At 60.6% G+C, this 19,597-nt stretch overlaps 1 protein-coding gene across 8 annotated transcripts in view; it reads right to left on the bottom strand.

Annotated features, from left to right (window-relative positions):
• Positions 1–12,622, bottom strand: part of MPRIP (myosin phosphatase Rho interacting protein) — an 88,712-nt gene extending 76,090 nt beyond the window's left edge. For all 8 annotated transcript variants that reach the window (XM_074841214.1, XM_074841215.1, XM_074841212.1 and 5 more), the window contains exons 1-2: positions 12,081–12,622; positions 784–861 (exon numbers count right to left, since the gene is read on the bottom strand). In XM_074841214.1, the coding sequence (XP_074697315.1) occupies positions 784–861; positions 12,081–12,200 (198 nt within the window). In that variant the 5' untranslated portion in view covers positions 12,201–12,622. The remainder of the gene's footprint in view (positions 1–783; positions 862–12,080) is intronic.
• Between the last annotated feature and the right edge of the window lie 6,975 nt (positions 12,623–19,597).

Below are 19,597 nucleotides of genomic sequence, written 5' to 3' on the forward strand. Positions count from 1 at the left end.
CAGCGAAAGGATGTCAGCCTGGCCACGTCCTTTTGGGTCTCACACCCCCCAGGGCAGGAAAGTGGGGGATGCTCTGACCCTACATGATGCTGCTGCTTCGGCAGGGCACGAGCAAACCCTTTTGGGCAGGAGCTGAGTGTGTCCTGCTCTGTCTGTGGGTCTCTGCTGCCAATGCACTCTGCTTCAGAGCTCCACAGGGTTAGAGCAAACAGGAATCACCTCTCAGCCCCCTCCTTGCTGCAGGACCTGCCTGACACAGCAGTATCCACATTAGGGGGATCGAATGCAGCCTCCCTCCAGGGCTCTGGGCATGCCCATGGTGAGCTGCAGAAAATAAAGTAATTGTTTCCAAGCACCAAAGGGCAACTGGGCGCCTTGCTGATGGTTCCAGCACGTCTCAGAGCTGCACAGTCTGCACCCAGCCTGAGAGTCTTCCCATCAGCGTGGCATGTGTCAGGCCAACCAGACCCCAACCAGAGCAACACCAAGGCATCAAAAACAACAGCAGCAAACAATAAAACTACACAGATTGAGCCTGACCACCACCTTCAGTGCTCCAGCCCGCTGCCCAGCACGGGAGACCTTGCATACTGGAAAAGGCATTTGAGCCCTGCTGCAGGAAACATCTCCTGGCTTCCTGGTTTGCACAAGGGGATGGGTGTATGGAGGTGCCTGTGACACTCCTGGGGCTGCAGCCACCTCCGCAGGCAGGGACAGGCCCTTGTTGCTCCTCCTGCCACCCCCACCCACGGCACGGGGAGAGGGCGTCTCGGTTTCACTTACCCGGGAGCGATGGACAGGGTTGTCAAAGTCCGTTCCTTCAGGGGCCAGCAGCAGCCAGCCACCATAAATGGGTTTGGCCTGCAAAAAAACAGCAAAAGAAACACATCAGGCGCAGAGAAAACAGTCTCACCATGAACCAGCACCATGAGGGATTGATGGTCAGAGACCATGGGAAACTGCACCGGCCCCTGGCGCAAAGGCAGCTGCAGGAGTTCAGGCAAACTCAGCCCTGCTAGAGCGGGGAACACGATGCTTGATGGCAACCCGTACTGTTATATACACTGTGTGCAAACAGGACCGAGATGAGGACTTGAGGGGAGATAAAACCCCAGTCACAAAGACCAAACTCGGCTGCTTCTGCACAGCATCACGCCGAGAGCACCAACCTCCCGGGTACTGCCAAGCTGCAGAGCCCGTCCTCACTGACAGCTCTTCCCCTCGCCATCGGCAGCGTGCCTCTACTCCAAAGCAAAAACATACTCCAAAGGAGAGCTCGATGTTTTCCTTTTGTTAATTAAGAGAGGAAAAACTACCCAGTGCTGGCAGTTCTCCAGCTCGCAGCCGCTTCCCGTGCCGTGCACATCCAACACCCGTTTCCCCGCAGGGGCGGACGCTGCCAGCCCGCTCCTCCTCGTCAGCGGCTTCCAGCAGCCCACGGCCGAGCACACAGGAAGGTCAGAGCCAGGCGGAGGGAAAATAGCTCATTCAGCCAGCCAGGAAGAGAAAGGGAAAGAATACCCAGAAAGAAATGCCTTACAGCACTGCCGTTTATCAGTGAAAAGAAAAAACATCCAGGCTCTTTCCACCACCACGGGTTTGGGCGCAGAAGTGGCCGGCCTGAAGCAGACCCACGGCACGACGAGCAGTGGGATGGGGATGGGCATCAGGCATGTCCTCCCCCGCAAAGTCCTATGGGCACCACTCCTGTTGCCTGACAAGCTGCAAACTATTAGCCAACCTCATTCCTGGCAAGGGCTGGGGCCAAATCCTGGTGCAAGAGCGGTGAGGCATTGCCACACCGGTGAGGCGGCTCCGCAGAGGTATCGGGACAGGCCAGGAGGGAGGAAACCCAGGGCAGATCCAGCTTCAGGAGCCCCTGGGTCCATGGATGCTGCTTTCCACCATGAAACATCCACACAAGCCCCAGCCCAGCCACACAGCGACAAGGACACATGTTCCCAGCTCCTCTTGAAATTATTTGGTTAATCTTGTTGCTTTCGTTCTTTTTTTTTTTTTTTTTTTCTTTCCTTAAAGCTTAAAACTGTTTCCAATTCAGTACCTCCCCTAGATTCCTCCTGCCAGTTTCTGTGGTTTTGTAATGTTAAAAAAAAAGTTTCCCCTCTGGAAAAATCCCTGCAAACAATAGAAGAAACTGCCTATGCACCAAAAACTGTCAAATGCATGAAGCACTGAGTAAGCAAACTGGAAACAAGCCGGAGGAGCCCTTTTACTGTTTATAAAGTGAAAAGAAATAACAAAATCTCTTATCCCCCCCCACAATGTGACATATCAGCTCTAGGTGTTGCTCTCCCAGCAGCTGGGAAAACATGATTTGAGAAGACCTTACTTCCTTCCCTCTCTCTTTAAAGTGGATTAAAAACAATGAAAATGGGAGCGCTGGGAGTGGGATCCAATTTTGGAGAGTTGCTTCCCTCCCTCCTGGGGGCCTGGGGCACCCCTGCACCCTCCCGTTCCCACGACCGGCATGAGTCTCACCCACACCAGGGGCTTTGCTGGCACAGAAGGGAAACCGCCCCCCCCCCCGCCGCCCCCAGTTCTGCTCACCTGGGTGCTGGTGCCCTGCTCGCCCGTGGCCCCCATGCTGCCCCCCAGCCCGTGCAGCACCCGCTCTGCGCCGGGCCCCATGCCACCCACGCTGCCAGCGCCCGGCACGCCCCCGGCACGCCCCGCACCCCCACCCAAAGGTGCCCATGACGCAGCCGTGCCCACGCAAGGGGAGGACTTTGGAGTTGGGGCTCCCACCGCTCCCCGCCATGCCAGGATGTGGCCAAGGCCACCCGTGTGGCCTGGGCAGGGCCGCTTGCAACGGTCTTTCCCAAATTTCTCTTCTGTTTTACAGGGCAGAAAGCAAAATTGCAAATAACTAAAGATGACCCACCAGAGAGCCATGAAGTGCCTTCAACGGGTCACTGCAGCAGGGAAGGGGGGTCCCCAAACTCCCAAGACACTCGCAGTGAGCCCGGAGCGACTGGCTCCGGTGCTTGAGAAGATATCACCAGTAGCCTCCACCACCCAGGAATAAGGAAGAGCATGACAGCGAAGGCAGGACGCGGCGTCCCCAGCGCTTGGCACTGCCACGCCAAGGCAGCAGCCCTCAGCGGTGATGCTACAGGCAGCCAAGCTGTTTACAGGGCTCAGCCCTCCTCCGTCCCCCAATTTTTCCCTCCACGCCCCAGCACAGCCCCCGTGCACAGCCAAGTGCTCAACCCACCAAAGCCCCACAAGCAAAATCTCTCCCCAACACAAGCCACAGCTCTGCAACCCTCCTGGCAGCACCGTCCCACGCACAAGCACCCCACTGCACCCCAGCAGCGTCCAGCCCCACACAGCCCCGTGTGTGAAAGGCAGCAGGCAATCCCGAGTGCCACACCGGGGATGATGTACCCATGAAATCCAAACGGGGGACACCATCACCAGGGTCAGCAGTGAGCAGCTTTAACCCAGTACTACAGGCGTGAAGTCCCGCCCTACCTCAGCCTGGCTCACACCCCTCAGTAGACATTATTTCGCCCTCAACCACCCCAATTTTGGCTCAACTGACAGTATATAAAGCTCCGAGCACCTGAAATACATGCCCTTAACATAGAGCATGGTCATTTCTTTACCAGTATCATAAAAAAGCACCAATGGGCTATACTTATTTCGGTGGAAGCATCCAATTTCAGATATTGAAACCAAAATAGCTGAAAGGTATGAATTAGAGCCAGCCAGCGTGGGCAGCCCGGTTCCACCAGCCAAGAGATGAACACGCAGCAGTGCTTTTTAAAGCCAAACCAAAACAAGCTACTGCTAAAACCAAGCAAATGCCCAGAGAGGTAGAAGCCTAAATAAAAGGGATATGAATTAGCGCACAAAGTGCCTAAAATAAACCCATCACACCTGCATTGGAATGGCCCTGCTGAGGCGAGGTTTAAAATAAACCCACTCAATGCCGCTGCGGGAGGCAGGTCCAGGGGAACGTTACCACACTGGGATGGAGCTGGAGCCACACGATGCTCTGAACCAGCTTGGCTTCCTCCGGAGAGCTCAGCAAGAACAGGAAAATGCAACGCCCAGCACTGAGCAAGAGCCCAGAGCAAAAACTTCCCCTGTCCAAGCAAATCTGTCCAACGTCACGTTAAGGGATGGTGTTAGAGCAACCCTGGGGTTCCCAGGATGCCTTTGAGCACGCAGAGCCCCGTCCACCTGCCGCGAGCTTCAGCAATGTCCGAAGGGCAGTTCTGGGTGGTTTCCCCGCAGGTAGCAGCCACATGGGACGCTCGGGTGCTGGGTGGCTTTGCTTTTATCCAGACGGTACCTGGCTGAAGGGTGAGCCACAAAATGACACGGAAAGCAGAGCGGAGGGCAGCTGCCGGCAGTGCGATGCATCCACGGCTGGGGTGGGGTGGGGTGACGCTTGCAGGGCGGGCAGGAGGAGGAGAGCCGGTTCCTCCGGCACGGCTCGCGGTGACGAAGCCAACCACCCGCCACAACCTCGGCCAGGAGGTGCCAAAGCTGCTGCCTCGCCACCCCAGGAGAGATCTGCAGGTGCCCTGCCACCCAAAAAAAGTGATATAGCCACAGTGTCTTCCAGGGGCACCACCGCGTGGGAGGTGCAGCCAGGCTGGAGCTCCACAGCACCCAGTTCCGTTCCATTCCATCGGACTGGGGGAGGCTGACTCAGGCAGAAACACCCCCGCGTCACCACCCCGCTTCCTGTCACACCTCTGGCAACACCCAGGTGTCCCATCCTGCCTGGCCCTGTTCAGCTTCAGGGCTGTGCTGCCGGTGCTCCGCAGCCCCTCACCTGCCTCTCGGGTCACTGTCCCAGCCAGCGCATCCGTCCCCTCGGCCTGCAGGTCTGTGATGCGTCACGGGGGAGGACGCTGCCTCCAGCCCAGGGTCCCAGGCCAGTGCTGGCAGCACGGCGGGTGGGAGGAAGCGGAGAAGGAAGCAGCCCCAGCTCGGTTTACACAAAGCTGTCAGACTGCTGCGCTGATGCTGCCCAGGCACGGACAACCCACCCCAACCAGCTCCGCCAGCACTGGGAACGTGACTCCCAGCAGTCAGGGGACTGGGCTCAAAGGATGTGCAGAGCCACTCGTCACTTCCCAAAGCCCAGGGTGATGCAGGAAGCCCTGCACATCCCCAGGGACATCAGGCAGAGAAGGCACAGCCACCCGCTTCCAGTGGGCAGGATGGGTCCCAGGGGCATGACAGCCCGCAGAGCGCTGGGTCCCGGGGCTGGAGGTGGGCTGTGACACCAACCAGTGTGCCCGCTGACAGGCTTTCATGTCCGCTGTGTTTGTCAGTGGTACCTTCACCTCTTCCCTCCTCCACACAAACCAGCCAGCCAAGCAGGGTGCTGGGCAGCACCGAGCAGAGCCACACCGTGCCGGCCATGCGGTGCCCCACCAGAGCTCACTGCACAAGGGGGAACAGAGAGCTTTGCTGACATCCACATTTCCTCTTCGGGTCCACACTCAGCCTCGTGACAAAGCACCCACAGCCCCGTTGGGGAGCTGGGATGCCCAGGTGGGCTGGGGATGGCCCCACAGCCAGTCCCTCACCCACCCCAACGTGCTCCGAGGGAAGTCTGAATCCATCACCGGGAGAGACTCCTGGCTCCAAGCGCGTGGCGGGAGGGATAATCTGTTTAGGCTGCTGGCAGACGTAATCAGCCTGTCTCGGGTGGAGGCAGGGCTTATTTTGTTCAGGCTTGGCAACTGAGCAGGAAGGGGGGAAAAAAAAAAAAAATGGACCATTGCAGCAGAGCTTTAGCCTCTGCCTCCAACACTGAATGCAGAGTCCTGTGCACCAGGGAAGTGGTGCTGGGGCTTCCATCAGCCCTGCGAGAAAACGATGTCCCCAGCCTGCCCCAGGCTGTGGGTGAACCCACTGTAACTCCTGTCCCACCACCTTTATGGGTTCAGTCCCAATATTCACCAAAGGAATGACAGCAGCACCTGCTGCTCCCTGCGCCCAGGGGAGCGCAACAGGGCGACAGCTCTCAGCCAGACCCACGGCAGAGCATGGCCCCAGAGTGGGGACAGTAAGGTACCCTGCGCACCACTCCTGAACCACTCCGGGCTCCCCAGAGGCAGGGACCCGTTTCTGGCACAGCTCAAGGGGAAAGTCACCACAAACGCTGCGGTTGCAACCTCAAAAGAGGCAATCTGGGCGGTTTCAGCTCCGCTCTGCTCTCAGTTTTGCACACCTTGGAGCCAGAGAGAACACCGCTGATGGGCGAGTCGGAGCAGCCGTCACCCGGCAGGAATGGGGAAGGTGACACGGTGTTTGGGGAGGGAATGGGATGCGATATTCCTGCCCACAGCACGGCTTCTAGGACCCAAGAGACCGGCACCACTTAACATCTTGCGTGCTCCCAGCGGGATGTCGCATGGACCGCTGGAGACCCGCAACCCCGGCTGGCGGGAGGCTCTGCAAACACTGTGGCACAAACCCGCGCTGCAGCAGCAATCCCAAGGGCTGGGGATGGAGCCCAGCCTCGGTGGTTAAGCCGCTTACATCTCGGTTTCCCTGCCCGTACAGCATTTCCTTTCCGCTGTATGCCACTTGGCGACGCACGGCGGAGCGGGGCCAAACCCCAGTGCGGGAGGCTGCTGTGCTGCCAGTGGGCACCCACAACCACTCCCGGCATGAAAGCACTCTCCATCCCCCAGCTCCACGTCCAAGTGACTGCTCGCTGCCCCTGGGTTCAGCCCAAACTTGTGCTTTTTCCTGGGCAACTCCTGGAGACAGACCTGGACCCGTGGGGCAGCCCCCCTCTCCATCCACCTCCTGCAAAAGCCACATTTGCACAGCGTAGGCATGAGCTGGCTGATGCAAAGCTGCAAATCACCCAGGCCTGGCTTTCACCACCAACACATCTCACCGTGCAGGAAGAGGCTAAACCAGACCGGACAGACTGGACCAGAGGCACGAAGAGCACAAGGTGCCGCTGCCGCGGGGCGGCGGACGGGCACCATGCACGGCACAGCCCTCCTGGCACACCGGCAGCCCTGACCCAGCCGTTGGCAAACCCCAAAGGAAGGAGCTGCCTGGGCAGTTTGTTGCGTGGGCAGTGGGAGTGACAGACCGACCGGAGGAACAGGAAGGGGAAAGGTTGAATTCACCCTTCGTGCAAACAGTGGTCTCCTCCTGCAAATACCCCGGCCCCAGACGCAGGGCTGAACTTGGGTCCAAGCGCTGCCATCAGCTTGGGCAGTTGGAGCAAGAGCTGGAAGAGTTCAGCTGCAGCGTTCATGGGCAATTTGTCAAGCGACAGCAAAATGTAAGCGGGAAGGAACGGGCTTTGCAATCCCTGCTCCCCCTCCTCGAGCAGCCCCGAAGGCCGGCATGCCCCGCAGCGTATCTAACCACCTCCCACAACGGGGCTTCCTCAGTGCCTGGGAGAAGCCGCAACATCTCTCCCGAGTGCTGGAGAGGGGATTTATCACTTCCTCGGGTGCCAGAGCAGATAAGGTGCGGCGCCATGCAAAAAACCAGCAGCAAATAAGTGTGCAAAGGGGACGGTTCTCCAGCACCCAAAGGCCACGTCCCTTCCCCTGGGCCATGCAGAGGGTTAAGTGCACCCAAAGCTGACCCCAGCATCCAGCCTGACACCCATCCTGAGCACCCGCTGCCTTCACGCCACTCTCCAAGGGTGGGATGCTGTCTGTGGGGGGCACCCACCAGGACCCTGCCCACCCCAGCTCCTCTGGCCGTGCCCCCCAAATCCCTGCCCGCTGCAGCCACCGACGGAGGCGGGTTTGACATTTGCAGAGAATCTCCCCCTGTTCGGTCCTAATAATTAGTCAAGTACAGGCGGATTTTTGCAGCATGATACAAGCAGCCGGGCGCAGGGAATGCAAACGCGGGGGCTGCTTTCCAGGAAAGAGGGGGCTTTTCCTCCCCCATGGAGCAGGGGGTGGAGGCAAAAGCATGCCCGGGACACGGTCCCTCACCCTGCTGCCCTTTGGACAATGCACAGAGCCAGGGTAAGACCGGCTCAGGGCAGCCCCATCGATGCAATGCCCCAGAGCAAAGCCAAGCCTGCAACCCAACGCTGACACTCTCCAGCCTCAGGGCTGCTGGTGGCCGGCTGTTCGGCGTCCAGAACAGTAGGAAAGTGATAATGTCCAACGGAGAAGAGATGGAAACAACCACCCCCTCCCCATCACTGGGCAGGGGTGTCACAGGCCAGGGCAGGAGGAGGCAGTGGGAAAAGTCTGAGAGCTCCATTTTCTAACTGGGTGGTCCTCTGGGCATCCATGCCATGGTCTCAAAAAATAAAAAAAAAAAAAAAAAAAGACACTGGTAGCTGGAAAGATGTCCTCAAATTCCTCTATCTGTGCCAGTCCCCATGCCCCGAGAGAGCACACGCATGAAGAAAATTAAAAGCAACTGCTTTACACTCTGCTCTTCTTCCAATTCAGGCCAAGTGTAATTTTGAGGTTAATTCCCAGCCTGTTCCTTTTTTTTTTTGGCGGGGGGGGTGGGGGGTGGGGGGGTCGCTTCATCTTCCTTACGAATCAAAGGGCACAGCTTGGCCTGGGTCAGCCAGCATGGAAAGCAGGGACCCCACAGGGACACCCCCACAGCCCTGCAGAGCTCTGGGTGGCTTCCTTGGGAAGAGGGTCCCCGGTTTCTCCTGGAGATGGAAGAGGGTCCCCAGGAACCGTCCACCTTCCCGGGACAGGCTCTGGAAAGCTGACCGCCACATGAGGTTAAGAGGTTAAAGCGGACTGTGCGGTGCCAGCGCAGGCACGCCTTGCCAGGAAAGAGGGAATTCCCACAAAAAGGGAATTTCTCCCTTGCCGGGAAAAGGGGCAGCACAAGGGGAGCTGGCAACGGGTGGGTGAAGCGGGCAGGACAGAGCCATCAACAGCACCCTGACTGCCAGGGACCAGGGACCAGATCCTGCCACCACACAGGATCGCAGGGCTCTGAGCACACACGTCGCAGCTCGGGTTCATCGGGGCAGACCCACAGCAACAGATTTTCCCAAAGAGGGAGCAGACGCAGTGACTGACCCAGTTTTTCCCATGACATGCGGGCACCCCAGAAGGTCAAACACAGGTTGAGGGGGGCGGGGGGGGGGGGGATCAAGGATACATCACCTCCCACCTGCACCCCTGGGGGGGGACAACCAAGGCTCCAATGGGTGTTGGGACCACACGTAGCTGTCCCAAGTCACACCGACCCCGTCCAGCAGCACAGCCACGCACAAAAACAACTCGTGAACGCAGCGCTCCCGGGATTAGGGACTTAGCGTCCGCGCAGCCCTTTGAAGTTGAAAGCGCTAAGTCTGATTATTATTAGAGAGCTCCAGCTCATTAATCCTGATGTTTGGGGCTGGATTCCCCCCTCCCAGCCCCAATTCCTAATTCAGTTCCCGAGTACGACGGGAATTCACTCCTACCACTAAATATTTGTGACTCTGCAAACGCACACCAGTCTCTGCCCCGAGTGGCTCCAGCACCCCAGAGCACTCCGGGAAGCAGGAGGGGCAGCTCCTAACACCCACACAGGTATTTGTATATAATAAAAATCCAAAAAAGACACAAGTGCGTAAGTGTGAAGTACCTTCACCTTTCCTGCAAGCCAAGTAGAAAGGTCAGATGACTCAAAAGGACTTTTCTAGCCTGACTCTAGGTAGTCACCAACACTGTCCCTGTCCATGGGGTGAGGGGGACACGCTGAGCACGGAGCCCCCATGCTGCAGTGTGGGATTCCACCCCCCCCCCCAACAAAGCTCAAAAAGAAAAAAAAAAATTAAAAAGGCAAAAAAATTCAGAGCTGTTAAATGAACCGTTATTCCTGGGTGTGCTTCGGAGCGAGCACACCCCCACATCCAGCCAGGCTCCTCGCTGCGGCACGGAACCTCCTCCTCCGATAAAGGGGCACGAATTTGGAGGGGTGGTGGGCAGGGTGGGGGGGAGGCGCTGGGCCGGCCGCGGCCGGGGGCTTCTTGACATGGGGGGCTGCGCGGCGGGGCGGGAGGGTGCGTGCGTGCATCACACGCTACCAGAGCCACCATCTTATCTGGGAAGCGGGATTACTTCACGCCAGCTGCAAGGGAGAAGCTGAGCAGGATTGCGCCGTTTTCCCAACCGGAGCCCCCGCACCCGGGGCCTGGATCCGGCCACAGGGCCGACCCCGTCCCCACAGGAGCCAGTTGTGGTGGCAGACCCCCCCCCACCCCGGGGCCACCCTGACAGGAACAAAGCAAACGAGGGGCTGCCCAAAACACGGCTCTGGGCCCCGGGTCCCCAGGGAGGGCGGCGAGCCCCCCACAGCAGGGGCAGGCAGGCACTATGGGGGGGGCGGGTGGCGTGCACCGCTTTGAAACACACCCCCCCACCCCCCCCAATAAAAATAAAAAAGCATTACACCCAGGAGGCAGCAAAACCTCAGGCGGGGCAGCGGGAAGGGGCTGATCAGGAGCGGGGGGCTCTTCCCTCTGGGATGGCTCCTTTGTCTGGGCACGGCTGCGACGCTCCCCGCCGCCCGCCCCTTCCCGCACACACCACGGCATTTTTTCCAGTTACATTTTTTCCATATTAGCCCTCAGATTTCATTATGGCCCCCCCCCTCCGCCCCCCCAGCGAGCGCAGCAATATGTCTGATCTCATTGCCATAATAGGATCGGGAGCGGGGATGTCAGCCCCGGCCCAGAAAGGTGTGGGGGGAGGAGGAAGGGTGGCCCTGCTCCCAGCACCCCAATATCACAGACAGGCCCCCGCACCCCAAACACCCTCCCTGTCGCGGGTGCGCGGGCCTCCGGGCCTGCGTCAGGCCTGGGAGGAAGAGGAGGAGGAGGAAGGCCCAGCCCTGGCAGCCCCCCAGCCTGCCCGCACTGGGCCGTCACCGAGAAGGGGCAGGGGTCACCTTCCCGTCCCCCTGGGAAAGCGGGGGGGCTGTAGGGTGGGGGGGGCCATGTCCGGTGTGCCAAGAGGGAATGTTTTGTTTGCAGCTGAGTTTTTCCCAGGACTTTGAGGATCTTCCTATGGAGCCCGTAGGTTAACCCCCACCTGCTGCACCCCAGGAGGGGCTGGGATCACCCCAAGTGCAGGTGCCGCTCCCCAAGTGGTCTCAGGAAAGGGGTGAGGCCCCAGGGGAGGAGGCACTGGGGTGGGCCACGGCCCAAGGGACCAGTGGGCACCCATGGGGATGTTGGGTGCCCTGTGGGACACCTGGGGATCTGTGGGATCTGCGGGCACCCCAGGGGATCACTGGACACCCATCTTACAGGACCAGAGAGCACCCATGGGGCTCCCGAACACCCCATGGGATTTCATGGACACCTGTGTGTTCCTGTGCTATCTGTGGGGTTGGCGGGCACCCCGTGGGACCCCACATCAACCATGGGGTCAGCGGGCACCCCGTGGGACCCCTGGACACCCTACAGGACCAGAGAGCACCCACCGGACTCCTGAAGACCCCATGGGATTCATGGATACCTGTGGGTCCCTGTGCTATCTGTGGGGTCCGCGGGCACCCCGTGGGACCCCACGCCACCCATGGGGTCAGAGGGCACTCCAGGGGACCCCTGGACACCCTACAGGACCAGAGAGCACCCACAGGGCTCCTAAACACCCCATGGGATTCATAGATACTGGTGGGTTCCAGTGCTATCCGTGGGGTCAGCAGGGACCCCACACCACCCCTGACAGCCCACATGACAGGCCCTGTATCTACACACCCCACAGGACCCCCGGAGATCCCATGGAACCCGTGCTAACCATGGGGCCAGCAGGCACCCATGGGACCTTGCGTTATCCGTGGGACCCTAGGACATCCACGGGACCCTATAGTATCCATAGGATCCCAGGCCATCCAGAGGGCCACCCGTGGGACCCTAAACCACCCAGGGGACCCCAAGGTACCCGTGGGGCCATCAGGGACCCACGGGCTCTACACCATCCATGGGACCCCAGGCTACCCGCGGGGCCAGCAGACACCCCACGGGGACCCAGGGCGCCCTGGAGCCAGACGCGTGGAGGCGGGCAAGGGGCGGAGCTCCGGGGCGGATTTTTGGGGGGAAACCAGTGGGTTTTGGGGGCAGGTCCCACCTGGTTGAGGTCCTCGTCGTTGAGCAGGTGGGACTCGCGGGGCTTGAAGCAGTTCTGGCACTTGCTCTTGTTGAAGATGTTGGCCTGGAACTTCCTGCAGGGGTTGTCCTTGGCGGCCATGGCGCGCCCCGCGCCCGCTGCGCGCCCGCTCAGCGCCCCGCGGAGCGCCCGCCCGCCGCCGCGCCCATCGCCGCCCCGCGCCCGCCCTCACCGCGGGCCGCGGCCTCCGCCTGGCGCCCGCGGAGCGCGGGGGGGAGCGTCACCCAAAAAAACCAAACCAACCAAAAAAAAAAAAACCCCGAAAAAAAATCAAAACACCAAAACAAAACCAAACCTCTTAAAAAATATATATATAAAATTAAAGCGGGAGCAAACTGCAAGGCGGCCGCCTCCGCTGCGGCTCAGCGGGCGCGCATGGTGGGCGGCGCGGAGGCGAGGAAGGGCCGCGGGGCGGAGCGGGGCCCCGCTGGGTGCGGGCCGGCGCGGGGTGCTCGGCGCTGCGGGCGCCGCTACCGACTGCGCCGCCCGCAAAGTTTCCAGCGCCGCGGAGGCAGGCGGAAAAGGGGGCGGGGCTACAGCGCCGGACAGACGTCCCCGCCCGCCAATGGAGGCGGGCATCCGCCGCTAACAAAAGGTCTCCCCGGCCAATGGGAGGCGAGGAGAGGGGAGGGCGCGGCGGGGCCGCCTCCGCCCCTCCGCGGCCGTGGGGGAGGGGCGGTGCGCTGACAGCTGGGGGCGGGCTCGGCTGGGCTCGGCTCGGCTCAACTCGGCTCGGCTCAACTCGGCTCGGCTCGGTTGAGCTCGGCTCGGCTGGGCTCGGCTCGGCTCGGTTGAGCTCGGCTCGGCTGGGCTCGGCTGGGCTGGACTCGGCCCAATTCGGCTCAGCTCGGCTGGGCTCGGCCCGGTTCGGCTCGACCCGGCTTGGCTCGGCCCGGCTTGCCATGGCTCGGCACAGCCCCCGCGGGAGGAGCTGCGTGGGGCCCCCCGCACTCTGCCCTCAGCGCAGCCCTGCCCTGCCCGGCCCCCCCTCACCGTGCACAGCAACACCCCCCCACCCCTCGTCTTGCACTGACCCCACCCCCAGGCACGGCCCCTCCCACGTTGCACACCAGAGCCCTTGTCTCGCATTGACCCACCATGTCATGACCCCTGTGCCACGCACCGGCCCCCCGCCACCCTCGAACCCCCCCACCCCAGTGCACAGACCCCCAGCACCCCGTCGTGCACAGCCTCCCCCCATAGAGTGCAGTGACACCCCCCCCACACGCAGTGCACAGCCCAGGCCCCTCCTGGGGGGGGGACACACAGTACAATGTGTGGGGTTTGCACCCCCACAGCCACCCCCCCGGCAGAGGGGTGCCCCAGGGTGCAGCCCCCCCACCTCTGCCCCCGCGCTCGAGCAGCACACAGCGCCCATGGGTGGCCCAGACCCAGGGTCCCAAACCCCTGCAGCAGCCCCCATTAACCCTGAGCCCGTCCCCAACCTCAGGGGCACGGGTGGGCACATTGGGAGGGGGGGTTCACCACCCTCTTGGACACTCAAATTTGGTGGGGGGGCTCCCACAACTCTGCACCATGCGGCGCTGGGGACCCATCAGGGACAAAGCAGGGACAGGGGTGCCCGTCCTGCCTCAGCCACGTCTCCCTCTGTGCCAGCGCCCCGGGGCTGGCGGGGAGCTCCTGTTTGTCCAGTGTGTTTTTATCCGGTGCAAACCGGCAGCACCGGGGCGGGTAAATACACCCCAGTGGGTGATAAGGGCCTGGCGCGAGGGCGGGGGTTTGGCCTCCCGGCTCTGCCTCTGGGGGTGGCCGCGGGACCCACCCGCGGGCACAGGCCGAGTCTGGTTTTACTCTCCCAGCCCTAATTCTGCCCATCAGCCAGACAAGGGCTGGAGCAGGGACCCCAGCGCCGGCGGAGCATCGTGGGGCAGGAGAGAGGTGGGAACACCAGCCCTGGAGCAGGGGGACGGGGCGAGCATGCCAAGGGGCACCCCGAAAATGCACGCCAGCCCGCCACGTCACCCCACGCTCGGCTGTCGCAGTGGCACACAGCATCTCCCGCTCACCCCAACATCCCCCGCCGGCATGGGACGGGGCCCTGCTGTAAGGAGCAGCCACACGGACCTTTCTGGGTTTATTTGGACCAGGAAAAACCCGTCGGAGAAGAGGCGGCGGCGCGGTCCCCTCGCGCCCGGCGCTGCCCCGTCGTTTGATGTGGGACCCAGCCTCTGCGGCCTCGCCGCGCCGGCTCCACGCTGTCATCCTGGAGTAAATAAAGACCAGCACAATTGCCTACCTGTTTATTAATTTTCACTTCATCAAAGGCTGCTTTAATCATCTCTCTCCCTCCTGCCATCGCCACTTGCAGCACGCACAGTGTTGGTGTGCCATGGATTAGGACGGGACCCTCCGCAGAGGTGGCACGGCTGCACCCTCACCCGGCCCCACACCTGCTGCCCGGGCGGCCCAAGCCCACGCGATGTTCCCAGGAGGGACGTACAGGCTGAGAGTGGCCACCAGCCCCCCCCCTCCAGCCCCCATCACTGGTTTGGGTGGATTTTCTCACCTTTCTCTTGATCCTAATGTAAAAGCAACACTGCCCTTGGCCAGGGAGGGAAGGTTTTCCCTTCTGGGATTTACAGACCCTGACTACCTCACCGTGGGTCCAGGGTTCACCTGGCACAAGGCTGCAGAACTCCAGCTCTTCAGAGAAGCGCAGATGATTTTCCCAACCAGCTCTTCTCCTGCCCTGATCCCCATTTCCTTCTTCCCTCCATCCCTGGTGTTGTTCGATTATTCCCCGCCACATCCCTTGCTGAGGACCTGGTGTGCTCTGCGTCCCACACATCCCAGAGATGTCCCGCATTTTTTTTTCTCCATCAAAAAGCCCCTGCAGCTCCCCAGGCACCTCTACGTACTGTCCTCGTGATCCCCAGCTCTTCACCACCTCCTCAGGGCAGAGGCACGGCACCCGCAGCTGATGTGATGTCCCCGGCGCACAGCATCCTCCTGTGCTCCCTGAGCGAGGCCGGGATGCGCAGGGCACTGCATATCCAAAAAGGCTTTGGGTGAGGAGCTGAGGGAGATGGGGACAGGGGTGACCAATGCATGTCCCCCCCCGTTGATGTGCACAGATGGGGCAGGGTCCCCACAAGCTGGGGGGCCCCTCCAGAAGCTCTTTTCCTAATGCCATAAGTGCTGTCCCCCAAAAAAAGGGCAGAGGTTTGGCACAGGGCGTGGAGCGGGGACCAGGGCTGGCGTCTCCAACACCGCAGGCTGTGCCTGCCTCGAGACGCGGCCAAGCTGCACCGCGGCTCGGGGCCACGACCCGGCTCCATGCACGGCCCCGTCGGAGCCGGCAGCACCTCGCGGGAAGCAGCTGGTGCTGGGGCTGGCTCCAGCCTTTCCAAAAATCCAGCTGAACGGGACGGGCCTCTCTGTAAACCTGTCAGGCCACATTCAGCCGTGCTGGAGCCAGCGTCCGCGTGCCACCGGCCACCCATGTGCCGCGTTCGATGTGTGCAGCCGGTGGGGCTGCTGAAAACTCACTGCTGATGACTCTCCCTGCATTCACCAGGTCCTGGCACAGCCATGGCACAGAGGTCCCCCATGTGTGCCGTGGAGGCGGGTGTCCCACCCCACTGTCCCCCCATCTGCCCCGCCGTAGGGATGCCTGGTTGGGGCAGCCGTGCATAGCAGGTCTCTTCAGCCCAGAGCCAGTCCAGAGCAGTTTTCTCAAATGAGGGCAATTAAAGTAATGGGAAAATGGAAAGTATTCATCAGGGAGCTGCAGTGGCAGAGGGGGGAAGGAGCTGCGGTGAGTCAGCGATCCAAACCGAAGCCCCAGCGCCAGGTAAACAAGCTGCAAACCAGCTGTTAGTCACCAGCCCTGGTTGTGCCGGCCCCAGCTTGGGAAGGGCATCAGCAAAACCCTTCTGCTCTGGGAAAGGGTTCGGCGACAGCAAATCCCACCAGTGAGAGGAGAGCAGCACCCGCTCCCCGTCGTGGCGTGGAGGTCCCACCAGGACCATCCACTGCCTCCGCCTGCAAGGACGTCACCGGGATGGGGATGTGGTACATGTGGCCATGCCACATTTTGCAGCCGAAGCTGTGATGTGGCCCATTTTCCTGCAGGGCCGGGTGCTGCCAGGGCCGGGTGCTCCTCCTGGGTGGCCATCGCTCCACACAGGACCTTGGGCAAGTCATTTAATCTCTCTGCGCCGCCACCTCGCTGTCATTACGGTGGAGCCAGACGGGTGGATGCCCAGGGGAGAGGGCAGGATTCATGGTTTAAAGCCGGCAAGCCCTGGGATCCCCACTGGATCCAGGCTGGGACTGAGCGGCGCCTGCGAGGGCTCCCCTCCTCCTGCCCTGCCCCAAGTGGAGTCCCAGCCGTGGGGAGCTGGAAGTGGCCCCTTGAGCCAGCCAGGCTAGCTGTGTGGGGGTCCAGAGCTCCTCAGCCCAGCCCTGCCTGAGGAATGTCTGGCAGGGGAGCCACTGACCAGTCAGGGGAGTCTTGGATGCTCCTCAGGCCACCCTGTGTCTAATAGGGGTGAAAGCCACAGGTTAGAAATCTGGATGTGGGTGAAAAACACCCTCATGGATTGAGGGAAAATCCCCCCACACGCCCCAGGTACTATCTCTGTGCCCTGCCTTACCTATGCCAAATTTTCCCGTTTGGAAAAATAAAAGCACCCAAATTATCCACTGGGGATGCAGCTTCCATGGGGCTGGAAAAGATCACGAGGATGGTCCAGCGCAGCCCTCTGCTTTGCTGGATGCACACACACACACACACACAACACGCACACAGGCTTGATCTTGTCCCCAGAAGCCACAGTAAATCATGTCCCACCAAGCAGAGATTTCCTCTTGTCCAGAGATGCCAAATGCCTGCGAGTTCATACCCTTCTCCTACAATTGGGCCAATGGTTAATTATGCTCCCGGTCGGGTTATCTGTGACCGGGTCCCACGGCTGCTTCCTGCCTTTGGACCTCGCTGTGCTTTAGCAGGGAAAATCCGGCTCTTTTGTTCCTACACGTGCCCCCCCCCCGGCTTTTGGCTGGGCCCTGCCTGTTCGGCCGGGGCAGGGGGAACGGCTGCCTGCCCTGCCGACCCTCCTCTCACCGCAAGCCTCAGCATCCCCGATAAAAACATCATCCCGTGCAAAACCGGGTCCCTCCAGCTTCCTCCATCACTAGCCCCCTTAGCCACCACCCCCAAGCTGCCAGCCGCAGCCATCGGATGTCTGCTCTGCTGACTCCATATAATGCAAGTTTTACAAATGAAAATGTCACATGGCTGTAAATTAAACACTTTGGAGAAACCCATTATAATGCAGCAACACAATTAGCTTTATCAGCCAGCCCAGAGTCATGCCAAAAACCAAAGCCGACTCACTTGACAGGAGCTGCCATCCATGAAACCAAGCTAACGACTTTAATTATATTTTTAGCTTTTAATTTTTAGCTGACAGTATCCCCAATTACCCAGCCCATAATTTGCCCAGAGACTGCAATCAGCCTACCTGGTCTATAATTCCCAGGGTCAGCCCTTTTAAATTTTAAAGTTTATCCCTTTTAAATGCTAGACTCCCACTGGCCGCCCTCCAGCCCTCTGGAATTTCCCCAGGGTTTTTAGTGTTAAAAATTAACAGCAGAGCTCTTCGGCAGCCTGCAAGCCCCTTCCTGCGAGAGTCCTGCCAGAAACACCTCTCGTCCTGAGAAAATCCAGCGATGTCGGAGGTGGGGACGGGGAGTTGTTCCTGCCAGGTTAGAAGTGCCGCGTTATCCGATGAGCTGCTCTGGCCAAAGATTGTTCTTTGACTCATCTCCCTTATCTGCCACCCACGCTTTACACCTCAGCACACAGCCCAGGCACAGAAGCCTCCTTTCCCTGCCCCTTCACTATGCATTTATAGGGTTTTATCCTCGCTTCCGTGCCAGCCCTCAGCCAAGCCGGGTCTTTTCCTGGCTGTCCTTGCTTTCCAGCTGGCTACTGGGTTTGGGGACCCGGCCCTGAACCTGGTTTTCAGCAACTCTTCCCTCTCCTAATCTGCGCAGGGTTTTGGCAAGGTGGGTCTTGCAGCATCACCCCCTACACGGGCACCTCTGGAGCCTGGCTCACCCCGGAGCTCGCCCGCAGCCCCCCGGCACAGCCGCTGTGAGCGGGCAGATCCTGCGGCACAGGGGCTGCCACTGCGCCCAGACGCCAGCGGGTGCTGAGCATCCTTGGGATGATGCCCCAAAGCCCCGTGGGGTGGTGGCAGGACGAGACCACGGTGCAAAGGGAGGAATGGAACAGTGTGGGGTGTGTGGGGGCATCTGAACCCCACCTCACACCAGGGGCTGGTGAAAATGGAGGCGTTGGGGCCTGGCTGGCCGCAGGGAGAGGGCAGGAGCCAGCCCGGCTACTGTGGGGCAGCATCATCCTTGGCACAGAGGCCCTGGCCTGGCTGGGCGAAGGCAGGGCTGGAGTGGCCAGTTGGAGGATGTCCGGGCTGCAAAGGCAACCAGAGCACCCAGCACCCAGCCAGGCTGGGCTGGCCAAGGGTGCCATCTCCTGGGGAGACACCCAAACAGCCGGGAGCACGGCTGGGCCCAGCATCGCACCCAGGCACAGAAGGGGCACCCCTGGGGTGCAGGAGTGGGGAGCTGGAGCTGCACCCCGGGGCTCTCCGGCCTCCCAGGCTGTGCCGTCGCTGCCCTCGGCTGCCAGCTGGGCTGTGGCAGTGCAGGCAGGGCAGGCAACCAGGGCTGCTCAAGATGTGGCCACAAGCGTGCCATGGCAAGTCTTCACGAAGGGGTTGGCCATGGCATGGCAGGTGAGGGTCCTGCGCAGACACCCCGTGTGCCGCCACGGACCCGACCGTGCAGCTGCCCACACCGAGAAACCGGGCAGCAGAGGTGGTTATTGCACCGGCAGCCCCACGGCTTTGGTCACGGAGCAGCTCTGCGCTTTGCCACGAGGAAGTGGTGGCGGTGGTGGGACACGGAGGACAGCCAGGCAGTGCCCAGGGGACGGGCACATCCTGACCCCAGCACATTCGAGAGCACACGTCTGCAGGGAATTAGGGTGAAAGAAATGAGTCCGCAGCAGCAGCGCTCAGAGCCATCTGTGCTCAGCCCAGCCTTGCAGTTGCTGGTTTCGACCCAAAATGACTCCTCTTCCCCTTCCCACTCCCACGGCCCCTTTTTTCAGGTTCCAAAGGGAGCACGTGTGCGAGAAAATGCCTTGGCCAAGGCCCAGCCCTGCCCAAGCACAGGGACTGCAAAAGGCAGACGGGCTGAGGAGAGGCTGGGAGGAAAATATCCCAGTAAAGCTCCTCAAAGGGAAAGTGAGGCATCCCCAAAAGATTTTTGAAGCCAAATATTATCCACCTTTTCTGCCTGTTACCTGCAGCTCTCCTTGCAGCAATGCTGCTGGGGCAAGTGCCCAGAGGAAAAAAACATTTTATTGTCAGGACAAAACTGGGCTCTATCACTCTGGATAGATCATTGCACCTCTGAAGCCATGT

Source organism: Strix aluco, chromosome 15 (genome assembly GCF_031877795.1).
Source record: "Strix aluco isolate bStrAlu1 chromosome 15, bStrAlu1.hap1, whole genome shotgun sequence".
Classification (NCBI taxonomy): Eukaryota; Metazoa; Chordata; class Aves; order Strigiformes; family Strigidae; genus Strix; species Strix aluco.